This window comes from Ascaphus truei, chromosome 7 (genome assembly GCF_040206685.1).
Source record: "Ascaphus truei isolate aAscTru1 chromosome 7, aAscTru1.hap1, whole genome shotgun sequence".
NCBI classification, from domain to species: Eukaryota; Metazoa; Chordata; class Amphibia; order Anura; family Ascaphidae; genus Ascaphus; species Ascaphus truei.
The window spans coordinates 15,850,776-15,875,724 of NC_134489.1; the positions used below are offsets into that span (position 1 = coordinate 15,850,776).

The 24,949-nt window shown below is 46.7% G+C and overlaps 1 protein-coding gene across 1 annotated transcript in view; it reads right to left on the reverse strand.

Moving 5' to 3' along the window:
- Positions 1 to 24,949, reverse strand: part of LOC142498734 (cytochrome P450 2G1-like) — a 98,170-nt gene that overhangs the window by 9,141 nt on the left and 64,080 nt on the right. The window contains exons 5-7 of the mRNA XM_075607072.1: positions 18,921 to 19,097; positions 17,556 to 17,697; positions 1,255 to 1,442 (exon numbers count right to left, since the gene is read on the reverse strand). Coding sequence (XP_075463187.1) covers positions 1,255 to 1,442; positions 17,556 to 17,697; positions 18,921 to 19,097 — 507 coding nt within the window. The remainder of the gene's footprint in view (positions 1 to 1,254; positions 1,443 to 17,555; positions 17,698 to 18,920; positions 19,098 to 24,949) is intronic.

Here is a 24,949-nt window from a genome sequence, read left to right on the forward strand (position 1 = left end):
CAAGACAATGACAGCAGGAGGGAATTGCCCTCTCCCTTTCACTCCGGTGTATACATACATACATAACAGTGCTGTGATTTTTCTTGTATTTACATATACAGATGTACAGAAGATGGCTTCATTGTTCCCTGTGGTGAAATACTGTATGTTTTGAAATGTTATTCAACTAAATCATTGCCATTTAATCCTATGGGAAGTGTGAAGAGACAGAGACACAGACAGGCAGATAGACGAGAACCTCCTCATGATAAGTAAACTATTTTATTAGTCTTTTGCTTTGTCTGCTGTTTGTGTACCCCAGACAGACTTTTGTTTTTGAGTGTGTATACAGTATATATGTGTAGCATAGCCTCCAGCTGCTACTACTCTCTGTAGGCCCTAACATTATAAATCCTGCTAGGGACAGGCACTGGAGGGATTTGATTATCTCATAAGGCCCTAGTGTGCTATTGCAGCCCTGGATATATTTATTGTATCTAAGGGTGGGCTTAGCAACCGCCTTAGAGTGTCATTCTGGGGGAGGAAACTGGTTGGGTCATATGCAAATGTATGATGCCTATCAGTATCAGACCTGTCCTGTTATGGGGCAGGGTTACATGCCCAACCTCAGGGTATATATACTGCCACTCTCCCAGAAATCAGTTGTCCCTTTGTCTCTTCCCTCCCCCTGTGGAGTGGACAACATCTACACTCTGTCCCACAAGGGGATACAGGAGGAGCATCAGAAGGGAACCTGGATAGGCCTCAAGACTGCTGTATAATCTGGATATGCAATAAACATCCATTGAACCATTTAAGTGTGTGATTCACTGCCTGGTGATAAAAGAAGTGTCAGTGTGGACCATCCTACAGACACAGGATCCTCACTGACTGGAGGCGCTGCCAACTATGAATAAGATAGCAGGTAATAAAAGAATGTAACTATCTCCATTTGTTTGTTTACGATAGAAAAGTTCAACGTTTAAAAAGTAATCAAACGATATGTATACTTGTCTGATACGCTGAATTTAATTGATTACAAAGTACATTGTCATTCACATTCATCCTGAAAGTACGCAGCCTTTACGTTTAGAAGCATTGCACATGGAATCGTATTTGCTTGCTTAATACTGTAGCTTATATTTTAAAACCCGCAGAGCCTATTTTGTAGTGCGATAGAGACATTGAAGATGGTAGAAAATATGGCTTTTATTGCAACTCAAAGATGTCGCTTTAGTTTGTAATTGACTTTGGCTAGCCTTGAAGAACAGTTACCTTAGGGATGTTATAGCCTCTGAATGTTATGTCCTTAGTGACAGAGTGTGTGAGGCTCATTGGAAGGACGTCACTGAATCTCTGAATTTCATGGATCACAGCATCCGTGTAAGGCATTTTGTTTCGGTCTTCAATATTCGGTGTGCGATTCTGGCCAATAACCAGATCAATTTCATTGTGTACCTTTGCTGTAATACACAGGGTGAGTTTAGAGCATGTTTGACAAGAAAGAAGACTGAAACTGAACAGTTTGCAATGCACTAAGGGGGTTATTCATTAAACAGTAACAATGCTCCTCTGGGCACTATCGCATAGAAACTCCCATTGATTTCAAAGTCACTGCACTATTTCAGTTTAATGAATAACGCACCTTAGAATGCATCCCATGGAGAAGGCTCTAGTTTGAAGCAGAGGAGACTGGTTCAATTTCTGATGTCGACTCCTTGTGACCTTGGGCAAGTCACTTTATCTCCCTGTGCCTCAGGAACCAAAAAATAGATTGTAAGCTCCATGGGGCAGAGACCTGCGCCTGCCAAATGTCTCTGTAAAGCGCTACGTAAATCTAGCAGCGCTATACAAGAACATGCTATTATTATTATTATTATTATTATTATTATTATTATTATCCCATTAAATCTATGCAGCAGAATGCCTGTTGTGATGATGCATTAGTGTTCTTAATAATTATAGTAATACCCTTGATGTTATTTTCAGTTTACTTGTTACTTTTTATGTTAATTTATTTTTAGTTTTTTGTTTTCTTATTTTATTTTACTTTTATATATGTAACCCTCTGTGCTTGCAAACAGCACAAGACATGGCCCCTTTAAGAGTTATGCAAGGTAGTGAACATACGACTGGGATCAGACAGTGAGAGAGTGGAACACTGAAATTGAGGAAGGGGGCCATTTTGGTTAGAGTGCTCTGGGGACTGGAGAGACAGGTTTTTTTTTTATATGGTGAGGCTGTTTGCAGGAACCACTCAGCAGGTGCCTGACAGATCCATGGAGTGAGGAGACTGGTGGATTTGCTGGCCAGTACAAAGACAGTGACATCTCAGGGAGCTCTGCAACAGCTTAAAGGAAAAATATCAGGATTTAACAGCCAGAGGAAAGAGATCCCCCTGCATTGGAACACAGGTTATGTAAGGATTGTATAAATACTGTGTGGTTATGTGGTGGTCCTGATCATTAGGGTCACGTGATTTTTATAGCCCCGTGTATGTATCCCTGTTTAAAGTTATAGATAAAGAAATCTAAAGTTTATCATAATTCCTTACAGTTTTGTTGTATCTAATTACTCCTGTTTCCCACTCTGTGTATCACCCACTATAAGAGTTACACCCCAAGTTACAGGACTCAGGCCCCCACCTCAGTGACAGGTTCTATAGTCTGAGGTAAAGTAAGGAAGGGTTTCATATATATCAATTTTTTATCTTTTTTATATTTTCTGTTCTTTACAGTTTTCTTTATTTCACTTCATTTTTAATTTATAAATTATATTTATGTAGCTCTCTCTTAGTTTAAAGAGCCAACTTGTGCTGGAATTACGTGTTTTCTCACGTAGACCCCAAGCCTCTGCCACGGGGAGCTCGGGATGATATAACGACACAATAATGGTGCAGCGCCTCCACGTGAGAGGGATCCCAGTGTAGTGGGAGGAGCCCCTCACAGGAACCTCAAAACTTATACACCCACACAGTTTATATATAAAAGCTTTACTTAAGAACATGCATGTAACCTTTTAACCTCACAAGGCCTTTCCCACCACCATGTCACCCCCACACCGTGTCCACCGTACCTGACGGGGCCCTCGGGCACCCAACCCTTCTCTGGTGTCCACAAGAGTCTAACCCTCGCCCCTATATGTGGTCAGCGCTGCCACTATGGTGTGTACTTGGTTGGTGCCCTTTAAGAATATAGTTTCCTGCCGGGTGCTCCAGCACCCGGGCCAGCTGATTAGACAACAGGGAGGATCCACCAATCCAGCGATGTCATCCGCGATGAGTCCACCTCCGTGTGGGGTGGTATCCCGCTGGGTGTCCCACATAAAGACAGTCTCTACTCCTTGCAGGGTGATCTGGTCCCAGACCACAATTGCGAGGGCCACGCAGCTGGCAGCTGTGTCCCTAACTTAACAAATAGCTAATGGGACAGTGACCCTACCTAAGGGCCTGTCCCTGTAGAAGCCACAATCTTAATGCATGAGTCGGGGCCTAGGGGGGGAATCTGGCCGAGTGCAGAGGGTCACAGACCCCTGCACATACCTCTTACCCTGTCCTTATCCCGGCACTGACTGCCTAACATGGTCTGATTGTGCAATATCCTTGTTTCCCTTCAGGGGAATCCTAGAGCCCTATTGGCTGCTGTGGGTCAGATGGTGCCTTCCTAAGGCTCATGGGACTAAAAGTCCCTGCCAAGGGCCTCCTCTGAATGCGCGGGATGTGGAAGGGCCGTCGTGACTCCTGGCACTACTGCGCATGCGCCAACCTTGCGCAAGATGGCAGCGCCCTGCAGAGGGAGCCGCCCGGCGAGCCCATCGCCACCCGCACCTTCTGGAAAATCTCCGGTGGCATCGGAGGTAAGGGGTGGGGGAACGGGACCGGGGAGCCATGGGGGACCTGGCTACATGAATATATTTTAATATATTTTGTAATCATTGTGCAGTGTGCAACTAATTTAATTTTGTTCTTTGACCAAAAAAACTCCGTACATTTGTATTTATTCAACAGGCATATGGTTACCAAGAATGTGGAAATCAGGGAGCGCAGGTCACCGATGAGTGCATAAGGAATAAAACAGAAATAAATAAATAGTGCAACTCTGTAAGCACAAAAAATGGGATGACAAAATGCAATCAAAAGGTGTGTAAATGCACACTGAAAACCAGAAGCAACTGCAATAACAAAAGTGGAGCCAAGTGTACAGTATATCAAGGGCAAAAAAAAGAAGAAAACCCACTGCAAAGACCAGAAAAAATGACCGTTGAATAAAAACAAAGTGAGCAATATTTATGATGCAGTAAGGGTCCCAGAGAGATTTGCACGCGGTGGATGTAGGCAGACAAATCTTCTCCCTCCTTTTGATTTATGGCGTAGCACTTAGCCCACAAGGCCCCATCATCCTCGGTCGCAATATAGGCCTCAACGAGAAACTCGATCATCATACGAGCGGTCAGGTCGGGGTGCTGCTCTCTGTGGATGCTGATCAATGTGGACGCCGGGGGTCTGAAGCACTCCATGAGCCGTTGGCGTTTCACTACGTCGGTACAAGACCATTCTTCCATTACTCCCCTAGTACTGCACCGACACACTTTATTCGAGCAAATACCCAGTATGTACCTGGCAGATACCTGGAATGCTCCGCTCCTCACCTCTGACAAGCCCCGTTGCATTTGCCTTCCCAGCCTGGGTTCATGCCTGGCTGACGGGCGGCTGATCTGTTAAATGATAATGATTAGGATTTAATAGGCTGCAATGCTTCGCGTGTCTACCAGATGGCATAAATTCATGAATTGTAATGCAGTATATATATATATACTGTGCAGTATTGCAGCCAGCGGGAATAAAATGCTTTAATCCCTGCCTGGAAAATAACCCAATGCACTCGGGCAGAAAACAGTCACAAACCTCAATACACCCAGGTATACCCGAATTCGTGGGACTAGCCGAGCTCGAATAAAGTGTGTCGCCAGTGTATGCTCCTTCCAAGGATATCATAAATATTTGTCTGCCTCTCAGATGGACGAATACCTCCGCAAACAATACCTACGGGGGTCCAGTCCTACTCACCCTATTGCAAACATGATTCGCGATAATCTCACTCGAGGACATACCCCCTCGTTTATCAAACTGTTACAGCAAGTCAAAGAACACGAAACGCATCTCATGCTTCACTCCCCACAGAAGTCTAAAGCAGCCAGCAGCACTAAACCCAAAGGGAGTGCTGAGAAGAAGGAGGAACTGCCGGATAAACCAGGCCCGGAGAGACCGAAATACGCCGGCCGAACCTCGCCTCCGTATGACCGCCGTACCACACCCCGAGATATGTCCTGCTATAAATGCGGGAAAAAGGAGCATATCTCCTTCGATTGTCGGATGGGGGAGTCTCGCCACTGGAGTCCGTCACCCAAGAAGTTCACGCCCCAGGCCATGATATGCGGTGTATACGCGACCAGCCCAGAAGACCCTGTTTCCACCCAAAGTGGCAACGAACCCGGTGAGGAGAGTAACCGTGTGGGGCCCGTAGTGCTGATCCGAGTACTAGTAGACGGTATCTACTGCTCTGCCCTGCTGGACACGGGATCCCATGCAACCATCAAATATCGAGGATTCTATGATTGGCACCTCCAGAAGCGTCCTCTGAAATCGGCAGGGCAAATCAAAGTGAGAGGGCTGAGCAATGACGACTACCCCATTGATGGCATAGTGACCGTGGACCTGGAGATACAACAGCTTAACACTGGGAAATCTCATCCCATTAAGGTAGATGCCTTGGTGTGTCCAGAACCCAAAGAGACAACTAAGTATCCCATCATCCTAGGTACGAATGTGGACATTGTACAAACCGTCATCCGGGCCTATTTACACGAAACTAACGAACTACCCATGTCCAGCCTACAGCTACAACTTGTCCAGGTGGATCCAGATTACCCTCCGGCCCCCTCGTAGGACCACGAACTGCTGTTCTGCGGGCGGGCAGGACTGACCCTGCTCTTACCGGGAGAAATGCAGAGGGTACCCGCATGGTGTGCATATGCTGAACGAGTAGGCGAGGAGCAGCTCTTTTCTCTAGAAAGCACGCCCGAAGAAGATGTCCGCCAAGGATATCGGCTAGTACCGGAATTTCGGGATTGGCCGACCGCCATCCCCCGTCAAATTTATGTGATGGTCCAAAATCTTTCGCCATTCCCCATGGCCATCGACGCGGGACAGAGGATAGGAAGGATTTACCCCATCAGCTCGGTGGATGAGGCCATACAAGTAAAAGCTGCCCGAGTGGAAGATCCCGGATCGCCGTTAGACTTCGACTTTGGCTCGTCCGGGCTGTCGGATACCTGGAAGGAGCGGCTGCGAGAACAGCTGGAAGAGAGACGATCAGTATTCTCTACAGGGGAGATTGATGTGGGGGTGTAGCCGACACGTCCACCACACCATTCGGATGACTGATACCAAGCCCTTCAGGGAACGTTCCTGTCGGCTCACTCCTAGGGACGTAGAAGATGTACGAGCGGCCCTCCATGAGATGGAAGAAGCCGGAATCGTTACAGAATCACGAAGCCCTTACGTCTCGCCCATAGTGGTAATGCGAAAGAAGAATGGGACAGTGAGGTTATGTGTAGACTACAGGACACTCAACAATCAAACAGTACCAGACCAGTACAATCTCCCCCGCATAGAAGAAATCCTGGACGCTCTACATGGAAGCAAATGGTTCAGTGTATTGGACCTCCGGTCCGGGTATTATCAGGTACCTATGAGTCATGAGGACCAAGAGAAAACGACGTTCATCTGCCCATTGGGGTTCTACCAATTCACCCGTATGCCCCAAGGCATATGTAGTGCTACCGCCACCTTCCAGCGGCTAATGGAGAAGACTTTAGGTGACCTGAACCCCTGAGAATGCCTCGTGTATTTGGATGACATCATAGTCTTCGGAAAAACCCTGGAGGAACACGAGGCTCGACTCCTATAGGTACTTGACCGATTAGCTCAAGAAGGACTCAAGCTCTCCTTAGATAAGTGCCGTTTCTGCCGGACATCGGTGACTTACATGGGACACATTTTGTCCGCTGAGGGAATCACCACGGACCCAGCAAAAATAGAAGCCGTCGTCAATTGGCCCCGACTTGACAATGTGGGGGAGTTGCGATCGTTCCTGGGGTTCTGCGGACGCTATCGCAGGTTTGTGGAGGGGTACTCCCGACGGGCCAAAGCCCTCAACGGCCTCCTCAAAATATACCCGGAAGACACAGGCCAGAAGGCTACGCCTGCCCGACAACCCTTCGGGGACAAATGGACGACAGAGTGCGAACAAGCCTTCAAGGACCTAAAACAGAGTTTAACCACGGCCCCCGTGTTGGCCTATGCAAACCCCGAACAACCCTATATATTACATGTGGATGCTAGTCTGAGTGGACATGGGGCAGTGTTACATCAAAAATATCCAGAGGGACTACGACCCGTATCTTATATCAGCCGCAGCCTTACTGTCAGTGAACAGAACTACCCCGTGCACAAACTGGAGTTCTTGGCCCTCAAGTGGGCCATTGTCGACAAGTTTCGTAATTACTTGTACGGTGTGTCGTTCGAGGTACGGACCGACAACAATCCACTTACGTATATTATGACCTCAGCCAAACTCGACGTGGCCGGCCATCGCTGGTTGGCCGCCCTGTTCAATTACAATTTCATCGTGAAATATAAGCCCGGCCCCTTGAACATTGGAGCTGACGCCCTGTCTAGGCGACCAGGGCTGGCCACTACCACCGATGAAGACCACAGGGAAGAAATTCCGGGACCCGGAATAAAAGCGCTATGTTGTACCGCTGCCATAGTCAATGATCAAGTGGCATTCTCAGAATTAAGGGTGGCTGACTCTCTAGGATGCGCATCCAACGCTATTCCGGAGGCTTATCGGGACCCCAGTGGCATGCACGTTACTCCCGACAAGATCATAGCCTGGAAAGATATGGTACGCTACCAAGAGCAAGACCCGGTCACGGGGGCCATTCGCTATGCTATCCGGCAAAATCGCCCGGCCCTCCTCAGACAGGCTCCGGGGCATGTAGGAGGTATACTAATGCGGGAAGCCGACAAGTTCGAACTACGAGATAATCTGCTGTACAGAGTGGTAGAGTATCATAACCACCCAAATAGGAGACAACTAGTACTGCCCAAAAGACTACAGTACTTGGTACTGAGGGCTCTACACGATGAACATGATCATTTGGGGGTTGACAAGACTTTTGGCCTAGTGAGAGATCGATTTTTTCTGGCCCAAAATGAGAGAAGCAGTAGAGCATCACTGTCGACGGTGTGTGCGGTGTATTCAGCAAAAGACATTGCCCACCAGGGCCGCCCCAATAGGCCCCTTAAAAAGCACTAGGCCTATGGACTTTGTGTGTATGGACTTCCTATGCATTGAACCTGACAGCCGCGGCATAGGCAATGTGCTGGTCATCACGGATCATTACACCCGCTATGCCCAGGCCTTCCCGACCAAAGATCAAAAAGCCATTACGGTGGCCAAGGTGCTCTGGGAAAGTACTTTATGCATTACAGGCTTCCTCAACGACTTCATTCCGATCAAGGGAGAGACTTTGAAAGCAACTTAATAAAAGAACTGCTGAAAATCTTGCACATCGCTAAGTCTCGAACTACCCCTTACCACCCTGAAGGGGATGCATTGCCGGAACGGTTCAACCGCACGTTACTGGACATGTTAGGCACCCTAACGGGGGTCGAAAAGACTGAATGGAGTCGACACATGGAAACACTAGTGCATGCCTACAATTGCACACGACATGACTCTACGGGATTCTCTCCGTACTTCCTTATGTTTGGGTGAGAAGCGCGACTGCCGGTGGATATACGATTGAGAGTCTCCACCGATGAGGTACATAATACTACTCATTTCCGATATGTACAGCGAGTGCAAGAGAATCTGCAACGGGCCTACATACAAGCTGAGAAATCTACCGAAAAACTGAACGCCGGGAATAAGCGGCGGTACGACCATAAAGTTAAACACAGAGACATTAAACCAGGTGACACAGTGCTCCTCCGTAACCTGAGAGTACCGGGAAAACATAAATTGGCTGACCGATGGAGGGAGGGAGTGTACGAGGTAGCCTCACAAATGCCCGGCCTTCCGGTCTATCGCATTAAAGACTCTGAGGGTCGGGTGAAGACATGGCACCGGAATCATTTACTCCCTATTCCCCGAGTAGAGGAGGGGGATTTTGAGTGGCCTGCAGTCTCATTGGATGGGGAGGGGACATTGGAAGACGACGCGCCAGAGAACTCAACCTTTCAGGAAGATCCAGAAGAGAGAACCTCTCAAAGGGGCCCTCAACAGAGTGCACTTCCCAGCGGAGCTATGGGTAGAGGGCGCGGGGAGCATTCACCCCAGGGGGTGGCTCCAGAGAATTCGGCACTGGACCTCCTGAGCCCGTGCTTTGTACCAAGTCAGGATAATTTAGAGACTGTAACCCCCTCAAGGGAAGAACTTGAGACTCAAGACCAAGATAGTCACTTCCCAAGGGAGTGAACGAGTACCAGTTAAGGCGAAGCCAAAGGAATGGGCAACCTCCCATGAGGATGGCCTATGATCAGTTTGGGGCACCCCACTATGAGGCTTAGCAGTGGGCCCGCAGCCGCGTGAAATCAGTGATTGTGATGTCTAGCGAAATGTACAATCTGATTTAAGAGAGAGATATGTCGTATGTTATGCAATTTTTCATTATAGGAACGTTGTACCAGTTTAAAGGTATTGTCCAAGCGGGGACATTGGAATCCACACGGGGGAGGATGTAGCCGGGACCCCGTTTTCTTCCCCCCAATGGTTGTTGTGGGGTGGGAGATGTTGCACCAGGGAATGCTCCGATAACGGAGGTTCCGCTTAGAGGGAGCCGCCATGTTAGGTGGGCGCCGGTGCAGACTTGGTCCGGCAGGAAGTTGCGCATGCGCAGGGCAGAAGACCAAAGCCCGCTAAGGAGGGGAGTTAGGGGACTACAGGTCCCAGCAGCCCCCGCGGTCCCCCGTGTCACGCCAGAACCAATCAGATGCGAGGATAGGGAGGAAAAGGAAGTGGTAGAGAGCACGAGGGTTCAGTGCTAGCTATCGGAGGAAGGAGAAGGAGCTCCGGTGTAGGGAGGCAGCCGCCCCTACCTAGGCCCCATGCCCCTGGCCCAGTTAGGCCCTGAGCCCCAGTAGTGTGCAGCGGAGCTAGGGACTGGCCTGTAAGGATGTGCTCACCACAAACGAGACGGACCGCGGTGCTGCGGTGGGATAGGAAATAACGCCACCCACAGCCACGAGGGCACGTCTTGATTGAAGAGTGGTCTGGGATTCCGGATCGGGGTAGGAGAGGTACGGTAGGTAGAGAGGCCGTTAGCCAAGTCCGGGGTTAGAGAGAGGGACGTTGTCGTTTACCGTAAGCCAGGATCGGGATGCCAGAGGTGCGGAGAGTCGTGTAGCCGTATGCCGAGTTCGGGATGCCAGAGGTACAGGAAGACGTAGCGGAAGCCGGTTCAGTTCACGAGGAAGTCTGCGAAAAAGACTAAGGAGGCAGAGAGAGGTGAGAACAACTGGTTCTATGCTCAGCCAACGAGTCAGTGACTCTGCAAGGTATATATAAGAGAGAGGATCCAATAGCAGCGCAGCAAGGTGGAGGTGTGTGGAAAGGCCAGTTTACAGCAGGTATAGGTCCAGAAGGAGTCCCAGGGGAGGAGCCATAAAGCCCAGCAGCCTGACTGTATTTGGTGATGGCCATCAAAAGAGGTGTTGTGCCTTTAAGAGGCGGGAGCGCCTCCGTGTGGCCGCGCCTCCGTGAATCAGTGCCATCGGCTGCGTGCGCGGACCCACGCCCTGCTCCGAGAGCAGAAGAGAGAGGAAGACGTGCGCGCGCGCGCATAGGAGGAACAGCTGTCGGCGGCTTGCCTCCGGAGTCCACGTGCGCCGCGGGAGACCCAGACGGAGTTGCAGGTAAGTGAGGAGCACGCCGTGAGCGACGTGACTCCAGAATCCTCACAGTACCCCCCCCTTCAGGGGCGACCTCCAGGCGACCATGATAAGGCTTGGAGGGATTCTTGCGATGAAAGGCCTGTAGAAGACGAGGTGCGTGAAGATCCCGGTGAGGAATCCATGAACGTTCCTCTGGTCCGAACCCTTTCCAGTGAACCAAGTATTGTACTCCTCCTCTGGAAATTCTAGAATCCAGGACAAACTGCACCTCGTATTCCTGTTGACCTTGAATCATAATCGGACGTGGAGAAGAAGTATTTTTGGAAAAGCGAGGACTCCGAAACACTGGTTTAAGTAAGGACACATGGAAGACCGAAGGTATCTTCATAGAAGGTGGAAGACGTAGCTTGTAAGCCACAGGATTAATCCTCCTAACTATGGTAAAGGGACCGAGGAACTTGGGAGCGAGCTTCATGGTAGGAACCTTCAAACGGATATTCCTGGACGAGAGCCATACCCTGTCTCCTGGGGCGAACTCCGGCACTTGGCGTCGAAGTCGATCAGCCTGGAGTTTCTGTCTCCCTGTAGCCACCCTAAAGTTCTCCTGAATCTTGGACCATAAGACCTTCAGGCGAGAAACGTGCTTGTCCACTGCTGGCACCCCTGAGGAGAGAGAAGAGAAAGGTGACCGAGACGGATGAAATCCAAAATTTATAAAGAATGGAGATTCTTGGGTAGAATCATTGCGAAGAGAGTTCAGAGCAAACTCGGCCCATGGAAGCAGATCCACCCAGTCCTCCTGTGTATCAGTTATAAAACATCGAAGGTATTGTTCCAGGTTTTGGTTGACCCTCTCCGTCTGCCCATTGGTCTGTGGATGGTACCCAGAAGAGAACTGAAGCGAAATCCCCAACTTCTGGGAAAAGGCACGCCAAAACCTCGACACGAATTGAGACCCACGATCCGAGACAATGGTAGAAGGTACTCCGTGAAGACGAAAAATCTCCTGAATGAAGACATCTGCCAGCCTGGAGGAATTCGGTGGACCCCTCAAAGGAACAAGGTGCGACTGTTTGGAAAAACGATCGATGACCACCAGAATCGTATTTTTTCCTTTGGATTCTGGAAGCTCTACAATGAAGTCCATAGAAATATGGTTCCAGGGACGGTCTGGAATGGGTAACAGTAGCAGAAGCCCAGCAGGTCTGACCCGAGGTACCTTGTTGCGAGCGCAAATACTACACGCTTTGACAAACTCCTCCACATCTTTAGCCCTCTCTGGCCACCAGAAGGTACGTTGAACCAGGTCGTTGGTCTTCCGCATCCCTGGGTGTCCTGCTGATTTAGAGGAATGACACCACTCGAGAACCTTCTTGCGGTGTTGAGGTGCCGTGTAGAGTCTTCCCTCCGGAACCTTGAGTCCCTCAGGAGTCCGTGACTGTTCGGATTGAATCTTGCCCATGATATCAAACGAATTAGCGGACAGGATACAACTAGAAGGAATAATAGACTCAAGTTGCTCTTCAGACCTGTCCTCCGCCAGGAACTGTCGCGATAGAGCGTCCGCCTTTAGATTCTTGGAGCCAGGAATGAAGGAGATGAGAAAATTAAATCGTGAAAAAAACAAAGCCCAGCGGGCTTGTCGAGCGTTCAAACGCCGTGCCCCCTCTAGGTAGAGGAGATTCTTATGATCCGTCAGAATGGTAATGGGTGTCTCAGTACCCTCTAAGAAATGTCTCCACTCCTCTAAAGCCAACTTGATCGCCAAAAGCTCTCTATTCCCGACATCATAATTCCGTTCAGCGGACGAAAATCTCTTCGAGAAAAACGCACATGGGTGCAGTCTGGATAAGGGAGATGTTCTCTGGGACAGAACAGCCCCAGCCCCAATGTCCGATGCATCCACCTCCAAGGTAAATGGGAGTTTAGGATCTGGGTGGGTGAGGATGGGAGCAGACACAAAAGCCCTCTTTAGCAGATCAAATGCCCTAATGGCGGTCTCCGACCAAGATGAAGGATCTGCACCCTTCTTGGTGAGGGCTGTTATGGGAGATACGGTGGACGAAAAGTTGCGGATGAAACGTCGATAATAGTTTGCAAAACCTAAAAAGCGTTGCACGGCTCTAAGAGTAGTCGGACGAGGCCAGTCCAGAATAGCCTTAAGTTTTTCTGGATCCATATTGAAACCGGAGTCCGAGATGACGTAACCCAAAAATGCCACTGATTTGAGGTGGAACTGACATTTCTCCAGCTTCGCAAAAAGATGGTTCTCCCGAAGACGTAACAGTACTTGTTGAACATGTTTGATGTGTTCTTGAGTGGATTTAGAAAAAATGAGGATGTCATCCAAGTAAACAATAAGAAATGAGTTCAGAATGTCCCGAAAAATCTCGTTGACAAAATCCTGGAAAACTGCTGGTGCGTTGCACAAACCGAACGGCATAACCAGATATTCGTAGTGGCCGTCATGGGTGTTAAAAGCAGTCTTCCACTCGTCCCCCTCTCGTATCCTTACTAAATTGTAGGCACCTCTTAGATCCAGCTTAGAAAAGATAGTTGCTCCCTGGAGACGGTCGAAGAGTTCCGGAATCAAAGGCAGAGGGTAGCGATTTTTACGAGTGATATTATTCAAACCCCGGTAGTCTATGCATGGGCGGAGAGAACCGTCCTTTTTCTTGACAAAGAAGAAGCCTGCTCCGACCGGGGAAGATGATTTTCTGATGAAACCCCTCTCTAAGTTCTCAGCAATGTAAGTGTTCATGGCCCTTGTCTCTGGGAGAGAGAGAGGATAGGATCTTGCCCTGGGAAGAGGTGCGCCCGGAAGTAGGTCAATAGGACAATCAAAAGACCGGTGCGGAGGTAAAACCTCGGAACGTGCCTTGTCGAATACATCACGGAATTCCCAGTACACAGAGGGTAAGGAGTTAATCTTCTCAGATAGGGTAGACAATCCACCAATCCTCTGGAAAATCTGGGTACATGTCTTGGCACAAGAAGGAGCCCACTGGATGGGTTCCTGATCCGTCCAGTCGATGCGAGGATTATGAAGTTGAAGCCAAGGAAGACCCAAAATCAGCTCAGCAGAAGGAGTGTGGATTACATCGAGGGTAATGATCTCCGTATGGACGTTGACGAACTGCAGTAGAAGAGGCACCGTCTGTAGCGTGATAAATGCTGGTTTAAGCGGTCGACCGTCAATGGCCTCCAGTCCTACCGGCGTCCTCCTGTTGATCAAAGGGATATTGTTCAGTCTAGCAAAAGTCTCATCAATGAAATTACCTGCAGAACCGGAGTCAATGAACGCTCGTGCCTGAGTGTGAAACCCCTCTCCAGAAAGTGTAATGGGCAAGATTATCCTGGTGGGAAGGATGCTCTGGACGATGGGAGAAAGTGTCAATATTCCCAACGAAACTCTCCGGGATCTCATTGGGAGCTGGCGTTTCCCGGTTTGTGAGGACACTGGGGTACAGCGTGACCGGGATTGCCACAGTACATGCAAAGACCGGCCTTGCGCCGACGCTGTTTCTCAGCAGGAGACAGCCTGTTGCCTCCCAACTGCATGGGTTCTGGAATGTCCCCGTAAGGAGGTAACGGAGCCACGAAGGAGGGAGCAAGAGTTCTTGAAACCCGTTGACGGTAATGAGAACGCTCGTATCTCCGCTCCAGCAGACGCTGATCCACACGAATGGACAGAGCGATCAACTCCTCCAGGTTAGTGGGACGATCTCGTGCGGCAAGCTCATCCTTTAGGGTTTCAGACAGACCTTGCCAGAATGCAGAAGATAGGGCCTCATTATTCCAACCTGTCTCAGCAGCAAGAGTGCGGAACTCCACTGCATACACGGCAACCGAACGATCTCCCTGGGTTATGTGGTGAAGAGCAGAAGCTGCCGTTAACCTCCATGCGGGAGTATCGAAGACTCTTCGGAATTCCTCGACGAAGAGATCGATGTCCTGTGTGATAGCACCCTGTTGTTCCCAAATGGGGGAGGCCCATGCCAGTGCCTGGTCGGTGAGAAGGGAGTAGATGTAGCCAACCCTGGAGACAGAAGACACAAAGCGAGAGGGAGAGAGACGAAACTGGACGAGACATTGGTTAATGAAACCTCGGCATCCTTGGGGATCCCCCGCATAGTGTCTGGGAGGTGGAATTCGTGGTTCCGGGGCAGACGGAGGTGTCGGAGCAGGACTAGCCGGTACAGGAGCTGCCACGGGTGAAGGTTGCTGAGTGAGGGCTCGAACCTGAAGAGTAAGGGCATGGACGCTTTGCTGCAACGTATCCGTCCGTTTATCTGCTTGGTCTAAATAAGTCTCTAGTCTGGAAAACAGAGCAGTATGGGCGTTTAAAGTGCGCTCCACCTCAGCGGGGTCCATGTTTGTTGGGCTGAGCATAATGTAAGGATGTGCTCACCACAAACGAGACGGGACCGCGGTGCTGAGGTGGGATAGGAAATAACGCCACCCACAGCCACGAGGGCACGTCTTGATTGAAGAGTGGTCTGGGATTCCGGATCGGGGTAGGAGAGGTACGGTAGGTAGAGAGGCCGTTAGCCAAGTCCGGGGTTAGAGAGAGGGACGTTGTCGTTTACCGTAAGCCAGGATCGGGATGCCAGAAGTGCGGAGAGTCGTGTAGCCGTATGCCGAGTTCGGGATGCCAGAGGTACAGGAAGACGTAGCGGAAGCCGGTTCAGTTCACGAGGAAGTCTGCGAAAAAGACTAAGGAGGCAGAGAGAGGTGAGAACAACTGGTTCTATGCTCAGCCAACGAGTCAGTGACTCTGCAAGGTATATATAAGAGAGAGGATCCAATAGCAGCGCAGCAAGGTGGAGGTGTGTGGAAAGGCCAGTTTACAGCAGGTATAGGTCCAGAAGGAGTCCCAGGGGAGGAGCCATAAAGCCCAGCAGCCTGACTGTATTTGGTGATGGCCATCAAAAGAGGTGTTGTGCCTTTAAGAGGCGGGAGCGCCTCCGTGTGGCCGCGCCTCCGTGAATCAGTGCCATCGGCTGCGTGCGCGGACCCACGCCCTGCTCCGAGAGCAGAAGAGAGAGGAAGATGTGCGCGCGCGCGCATAGGAGGAACAGCTGTCGGCGGCTTGCCTCCGGAGTCCACGTGCGCCGCGGGAGACCCAGACGGAGTTGCAGGTAAGTGAGGAGCACGCCGTGAGCGACGTGACTCCAGAATCCTCACATGGCCATAGTCAGGTTCCGGATCCCCTTACTGTGCTACGATCATTACCAGGACAGTTCTAAATCAGCGGGAAGCCTGGGACCAGGCCCCGCTACTAAGTCGCAGCGTGTCTGGGTGGGATCGCCACGGACATCTACGGGTGATGTCATCTACGCCCACGCCGATCCTTTGTGAAGATAGTTGCAGAACCGGGTACAGGAGTGCCCGGCAGGTAAACGTCAAGTGCACCAACGGTACCATTATTCACTCCGGGACACGGTGGCTGCGCAGTCACACACTTATACATCCACTGACTCACTTGGGGGTGGGGGAACGTATTTCGAGAGGGAACTGGACACGGGGTGGGATCACCCGGTGAAGGGAAAGAAAAAAGTGAGCGTTGTCAGGACGCTGGTAGTAGTGTCTCCTCTAGGAAGGGGCACCTGTTGATTATGCTGACGGTTGCTATAAGTAAAGCATATTGGTTAAGGTATTGCTGTGTGTGTGTTCATGAACATAAGTTCCTGCGAAGACCCACTTCCCCTAGGGCGGAAGCTGTCACAGGTGGAGGCACTGCACCAAGTTATAAGTATTGTGAGCACCCCAGTCTCTCCGTGGCAGAGGCTTAGGCCCTGTGAGCCTACAGGTTATACAGCACATGGTAGTGGTCTGAGTTTGATAGGAACCAGGGCTACAACTAGAAACTAAAAATCTATACACTAAAAAAGTATAGTGCATGTACATGGAAAGAGAAAAACAGTGGGAGGGGCAGAATGAGACAGGGGGGAACAGTGAGAAAAAACAGGAGAGGGAGAGATCAGCACAGAGAGAAGCGAGAGAGAAATCAGCAGAGAGAGAGAGAATGAGGTTATATAGAGCAGTTATATGGGCAATACTCAGAGGCTGCAGGTTCACTCCTTATCTCTTTCAGATTTGAGTTACCTCATAGCACTTGCAAATGATAGATCTGTATATCTATTGGAATGTACTTTTATAGATCACTTTAGATACAATCCACCTCAGTATCTTTTGTCTTCATACTATTTGTTGATAAAATAAAGAGATATTTCTATGTCCTACTCATACTGCTCAAACAGTTATTACCAGGCTATTTTTCTTATTTGCATCCATGTTACACTGATGCTGGTATTACCCTTGGCCCCTGTGTACACTGGTAACAATTAGCACATATGTGGGCCACTGAGCTCTCCATTCCATCTCAATTAATGATCTCTGTGACATTTGGGTAACTGAGTGCACACTGTTGGGGTCTCCCTATCCAGTCCTCCACCTCCAGAGCTCTTCCTGTTTAAGACTCTCTTTGCTATTTTTCTTTCCTACCCCTAGTTCACCTACACTTCACTTCTATATTGGTTGAGCAGGTATCACATCTCTGTTTCTGTTGATATTTTAATTATACTCAATGTGAAGTCCATCAGGCTTTGTGTACCTTGTATTTCAGGGTATTTTAGAAGGATGAGGAATCCATGCCTCAGAGTGGTGCTGAGTGTTTCTGTCCCAGCAAAGAACATGCTGAGAACTGTCATCAACAAATTCCTCATGTTGAATTCTGACTCTGCATTCTCCTTCTCCTGAAAGCACAGGAAAACATCCATAGAGTTTCAGCTGGTCCATCAAGTATTCTCTGTCCCCAACTGAATATGCCTTAAAGACATCTTTCCCATGCTGGGAAAAAGATTGTCTTCTCTGGCATGGGGGAGATATCATCATAATATGGTCCTGTGTAGCCAGGCAATTTTGGAGCAAAACTGGCACGAATACCATGATTGAACATGCTGTGAAGCCGTCTACCTCATCATAGAGATTTTAGTCCCTTCTACATGTATGGAGCTCAGCATTATATTGAGTAGAGGCCAAAAATATGCCTTTTCATGCCGTCTCACTTATGCTTAGATTCAGTATGCCGGTGAAGATTTTTAGTCCATTCATTTGAGAGCAGCTTCTCCAGCATTGTCAAGCAGCTTCACAGCATGTTGAATAAGGGTCTGAGGCTGCGCTTATAGTGCTGGCGACAGCTATGTCAAAACAAATGCATTGCCACCGTGGCGTGCACTTATAGTAAGTGCAACACAACGGCGCAACGACTTGGTCGCGATCACTGGAAGTAATCTCAATTTGATTTTTCCAGCAACCGTAGCCTGACGTCGCCGGCACTATAAGCGTAGCCTAAGAAGGAGAGGATGAAAATACAATGGTTTTTTTTACCGCTATCAAATATGCTATGAAGAAGCTTTCCACCTTGTTGAAGACTGCTTTATAGGCATTGTGATTACGGGCTCAATCAATATATTAAGGTACTTTGCACATGTCTTGCCTTGTGTGCATCCCCTTGTGTTTGGGAAGTGTCATTGGTGTGCCAGTGTGGAAGGAGAACCTGAATCTCATACCAGATATAAGGGTATTTTTTTTTAATTAAAAAAGCAAAACAATTTAGGCGAATGCTTTTTCATTAAAACACATTTAGATCAAGTCTGAACGTTTTAAATTTTATTTTGCAATGCTTTGCAGGTCCCTCTGCCACCTAAGGGGTTAAGCTGTAGAAGAACAATATCAATACACCTATGATGCTGTAAATACTTCAGACACCAGTAAAGGTAGCTTCATCCCCTTTTAGTAGTAAGCAATATGCAGCTTTTCAGGTTCCACCATACCATTCTCAATCTGTGGAAGCCTGTGATGTACTGTACAATATATTTAATGGGAGATTCCATGTAGACTTTATGGGAAAATGGGGTTTGCATGTGCAATATGAGATTCTAGTAAAGGGAGAGGTGCCATTAACCATGCAAGATACCTTTTGCATTTTAATGATGAAGCAGTCAATATAATCCCTGGGTAAATTGGGATCCAGTGTCTCCTGATTGATCTTCACTCTTTCTAAAATAAATTCTGTAACATTCTCCGCTAACGTGATTATCTTCTGGTGAGGACCTGGGATGTGGTTCATCAATACTGGAAATATTTCTTGCATCTGAAAGACATCACAAAAATCCATTACTGCAGTGCCAGTGTATGTAAATATGCAACATTTCCATAAACTTGTATTAATCACGTTAAACACTATTGGAACTATGCAACAAGTCTTAGAAAAAGGTGCCTAGATGCACTCTAAACTTGGTTAACTTCTCTTTAGCTTGGGGTTGGGGGAAGAGAGAATCATACTTAATACCACATTAATAGAAGATAATGTTACAATCATGTGATGTTAAGCCTACTGTATGCGAATGAGGCATACTGCTGTCATTTTTGCATATAATTGCTTATACTTACGTTATCCTCAGAGAGATAAGGGCTCAGTTTGGCAAATCCCATCAATATGAGTTATGAATAAATTCTGCAATGATCCACCTCCATAAAGTATATCACCTTTTCAACGTGCGAGTTTGGTATTATAGTATCTGCTGTGAAGTCTGAGACCCCATTTAATGCTTGGCATTTCCCATATTTATACCACCCACCCCCTTTTGTCTACAGTATCTCAAACAGCTTTGAATTTCTCTATTGTTGCGTTTACTTGAATAAATTAACAAATTAAGCAATTGGAATCTTATTAGATTTGTTTAAGGCTACGTCGATACTTAGCACAACGGTTTGCGCAATGTTTCGTTCGCTGAGAACAAAAGGGCGTTTCTCAACGAGGACAGCCCTAGAGTGCGCGACAGCGCAACGGTGTGGCCGATTTAGCGCGCAACAAAATAGTTTGATTTTGTAGCGCGACAGCTGGGTCACATGAGTGATTCAGCTAATGAGGGTGTACCGCTCACGTGACATCACAGGCACACCACCGCCACGCCTCCCCATCACGTCTCTTCCTCCAGACTCCAGATCCTGTGGCCACGGACCGTCTTTGCAGCAGGCGCACGTGACACCATGCGCTCCGTGGTGCGCATGTGCGCACACCTACTATATCCGAGGCCTAAAGATGGTGCTCCTTTATAAAGTGTTTTCACACGAAACGTGTAGGAAGTTGTTCACCTCCATTTTTTAGATGGTTCAATAAAGAAGAAGATTTTATTATATCTTTGGGACCCATTCTTGGCTGTGCGCCAGTTTTTTCTCTTGTTTGTCTGTGAAGATTTGTTTCATCTCATCCCAATTGGCTGCACGCTCATCAGGATTTGGGACTAAAGAGGCATCTGTGAGCATCATTCATTATTCTCTTCAGCACTTATTCTGAGTCCAGGATCTATCTCAATGAGGGTTTGACTGGGTTTCACAGCTCTTGTCTTGCCCTTCAGGGAGTATTGGTCTGTTTGGGGACTTTACTACAAGCATCAATTACAATATCCCCCTGTCCCATCCTGTTTATTTGTATATTACCTATACTATCATATTGAAAGGATCCAGCGTTTGAGCGCCTTTGTCACTTTTATCTTTTGGATTGTACCATCTATACTTTGGACTTTTAAAAAATATATATGTATATGTGTGTGTGTGTGTGTGTGTGTGTATGTTATTATTTATTTCCTTGATTTGATGTTAAAGAAGTTCATTCATTAAATCTGTTGATTTTTTAAAATGTTTTTTTAAAGTATATCTATAAATTTAATGGTTTTGCAGAATAAAGAAGTTCAACAACAGATAATTGCACATCAAACTGGAGGCCTACAGTATTAGCACCTTAGTTGCACCAACTAGTGAATAAATGATTTGAATTGAACTAGAAGCATACTTTCATACTCCTGATGAAGTGCAGAGACTTTGCACAAAACACCGTGGATACTGGACACAGGACAATACAGACATGGTAAAAGAGAAAATTAAAGAGTGCAAAATAGAGAAAGGGAGAGTGGAATAAATGACTACCAGTGGGCAATAAGGCTGAAGCAGCGATCTGATACACCACCCACGGATACTCACAGACCCCCAGATGTCTTATTGCTCAGACTCTAAGGGTCATAAGCCACTTATCGCCCAAAATGCCTACTCCAATTCAGTAAGCGTCGACAAGTGGGCGATAAAAGACTGAATCACCCCAAAAAATTTGGTTGAAAAAGAAATCGCAGAGTGAGCGGTGAGAAGTCACTTTTCGCCACTTTTCTGCAGGTTCATAAACTCATGCAATTATTGTGCAGCGATTATGTTTTTGACGCCTATCGCAGCTCTAGAATGGCGAATTTATGTCAGCGAGGAAAATTGGCCGTGAGGGTGTTGGAAATCTGCTAGAAGCGGCGAGACGGAATTTAGAAAAATAAATGCATTTTCCTGCATCGGATTGATGCTGGGAGACTCCGGAGCTGATATCCATTAATATCACTACGGGAGACCCCTGGCATGAATCAGATGCATGAAAAATGCATTTACAGGCAACTTCATTACCTTAGCGGCTATCTGCTAAGGCAAGGAAGGGGTGAACCAATAGTGCCATGCTTATTGTGGGTAGTGGGTGTGGGTGAAGGTGGTATTTGGCCCTTGGTGGGTGTTTAGGCCTTGCGGGCGGGTTGCGGGTAGACTTAACCCCTTTATTACCTTAGTAGTTAATAACGCTAAGGTAATGAATGGGGTTAACCCCTCCAGTTACCCACCCAGTAAGAATACATAAAAATACAATCTAATAGCCCCTAACCCCTTAATCCCTTTAGCGGTTAATAACCTCTATAATAATTAAGGGGTTAACCCAACCTTCCCCCGCTACCCACCCGGAAGGCCTAACCACCCACCCCGCACACACTATACCCACCCTGTACCCATTGAGTGGCATTGTACCCATATAATATAGGTATGATAAACTACTATAGCAGTCAATATTCACACTAATACAAAAGCACGAATGTCCAAAATGCACAATAATAAAACATGTACACCAAGCACATACAGTAAACCCCAGAAACAAAAATTTAAATTACTAGCGAACCAAGCAATTACCTAAATAAAACCACTAGACAATCAATTAAAGAAATAAAACCACTAGGCATTCAATAAAAAAATTAAAACTACTAGCCAATCAATTACATAAATCTGACCGCTATCCATACAATACATTTAATAAATAAAAGCAGTAACCAACACATTAATTAATACAACCACTAGGCAACAAATAAATTAAAACCAGTAGCAACCAAAATATATCATTAAATAAAAACGCAAAGCAATCTGTAAAAATAAAAAATCCCAATTCAAAAAATGTCATCTAAACATTAAACAGGAATAGAGAATATAACAGTCAATAGAAGAAATGCATTTTGCCAAAAATGCATTGGGTATCACTGTATTCATTTCTACCCCAAACAGGCACAGATTAATACATCAGCAGTCAATGGGCAATGAAAAAAATGCAATCAAAAAATTGTAAAAATAAAAGTATACAATATTTATCTTTCCTTTAGAAGCGTTGGATCTCTGAATCCTAAGGAATCAGCAAGCTCTCATACCGCGACCTCATGAAACTCAATCCAACGTCATCTTTCTTTAATCTTCTCTCCTCTTCTTTTTTCTTCAACTGTGATTATTTCTTTATTTTCTTTATCTTCTGTCTTTATCTTCATCTTTTAATTCAATAACCCCATGTTAAATCCATGATGTTGACCCGTCGCTTCTTGACCTCAAATGAGACGTCATGGCCTTAAATATGGCCTACTGTTTGACGTCACATTTGTGCTACAAATGGTTCACAAGCCATCTGATTGGCTGTGAAAACCATGTTCCATTTTTTTCTTTTTTATGTGACGTCATGTAAATGGACTGAAGCCAGCCAATCAGAATGGCTGTGCTTCCTTTCCCTTTAACATGACATCACAAAATCCAACATGGCTGGTGTCACATGGTACTTTAGGCAATCAGAATGTGAGAACTATATACCCAATCTGATTGGTTGTAGTAGACCATTTGAGGTCTCATTTGAGCTCAAGAAGATGATGGTTCAAAAATCGTGGATTTAACATGGGGTTAACTAGATTAACAGATGAAGACAGAAGATAAAGACAGAAGATAAAGAAAATAAATAAATAATCACAGATGATGAAAGAAGAAGGTGAGAGAAGATTAAAGAAGAATTTTGTTACCTGTCCTGGATCTTCACGGTGGATGGCGTTGGATTGAGTTTCATGATGTCACGGTGCGAAAGCTTGCTGATTCCCCAGATTCGGAGGGCCAACGCTTCTAAAGGTAAGATAAATATTGAGTGTACTGTATGTACTTTTATTTTTACAGGTTTTTTGTTTGCATTTTTTTTGGTCCCCATTGACTGCTAATGTATTAATCTGTGCCTGTTTATGGTACAGATTAATACAGTGGTAGCAAATGCATTTTTGGCACAATGCATTTCTTCTATTGACTGTTTTATTCTCTATTTCTGTTTATTGCTTAGATTAAATTGTTTTGAATTGTGATGGCTTGTTTTTTTTTTGTTTACAGATTGGTTTGCGTTTTTATTAAATGATGTATTTTGGTGGGTATTGGTTTTAATTTGTGTTGCCTAGTGGTTGTTTTAATTAATTGTTGTATTGGTTACTGCTTCTATTGGTTAAATGTATTGTTTGTCTACTGGTCTGATTTATGTAATTGATTGGCTAGTGGTTTTAATTATTTTATTGAATGTCTAGTGGTTTTATTTCTTTAATTGAATGGCTAGTGGTTTTATTTAGGTAATTGCTTGGTTGGCTACTGATTTTAATTTTTGATTTTGGGGGGTTAGGTGCTTGTTGTATATGTTTTATTATTGTGTATTTGGACATTCATGCATTTGTATTAGGGTGACCATTGACTATATTGCTATAGTAGCTTATCATGCCCATATTATATGGTATGCTGACAAGGATGCCCTTCATAATGGCAGGGGTAAGTAGAATGGTTTTATTTACTTTATGCTGGCTGGCTAATATTTTGTTTTATAATGGGCAAATGATCTAGTATCTATATCTGGATAATAGTTATTTTGAACATTACTGTACTGTATGTGTTTGGAGAGGGGGAGGTGTATATATTGACATGTAGGCCATCTTTATTTTTTTTACAACATAAATGGTACTGCAGGCCAGCGGAGATCACCTGAGGACAACCAGACACCCGTGGGACCACCCGGGGACCCCCGCCGGCCTATGTTATCAATCGTGTGTTAAAATAAATAAATAATGGGTTTATGTGGGGGCACAGGGGGTGGGTTGTGTATATATATATATATGTTCATTTACATTATATTACTAGTGTATGTGAGCCAGGTGTCTCCGGAGCAGAACCGCATTGATTTCATGTCCTGGGACCCCCTTGTGACGGTCGTGTGGTGCCAAGCCAGTAATAAAGGGGCCACCCCTATTAGGCACCCCCTTCAACCGTCTGGGAAGTGAGGGGTTAACCAGGAATGTATCTATAATACACATGTTCCCCTGCTTCACAACCCAAATGTATTCCCCTGGTTTATCATGTTCCCACATTTAGAGTGTTGCAGCACGCAGGTTACACTGGGAACAGGTCGGGAGGGCAAGGGTTAATGGGGTCTATGGCTATTACCCTTTATTCCCCTTCCCCATGCTCAGGTAACACCTGCCGGCACGGTCCCATAGGTCGCCATTGGATCTCCATACAAGTTAATGGAGATTGAGACAGTTTTGGCCCTATATCATGACTCTGTATACCTGATAACTCAATGCCCGCGAAAACTACTGGCCCATGAGGTATGCTAATGGATAGGAGGCGACAGTGAGGCTACAGTAAGCCTACTGAACAAAGGCTGCCCCACCCTGATTAAGTATTCTAGGGCGGAGAAGAGCAGGACTTGGGTACTTGTGTAAAGTGTTGTGCTACACACCTCTGGTCGGAGTTTCCCGGGCCAGAATCCAAAATGGCAGAGTAGGAGACGCCAACCTTTTAGTGTGAGGTTCAGGAAAT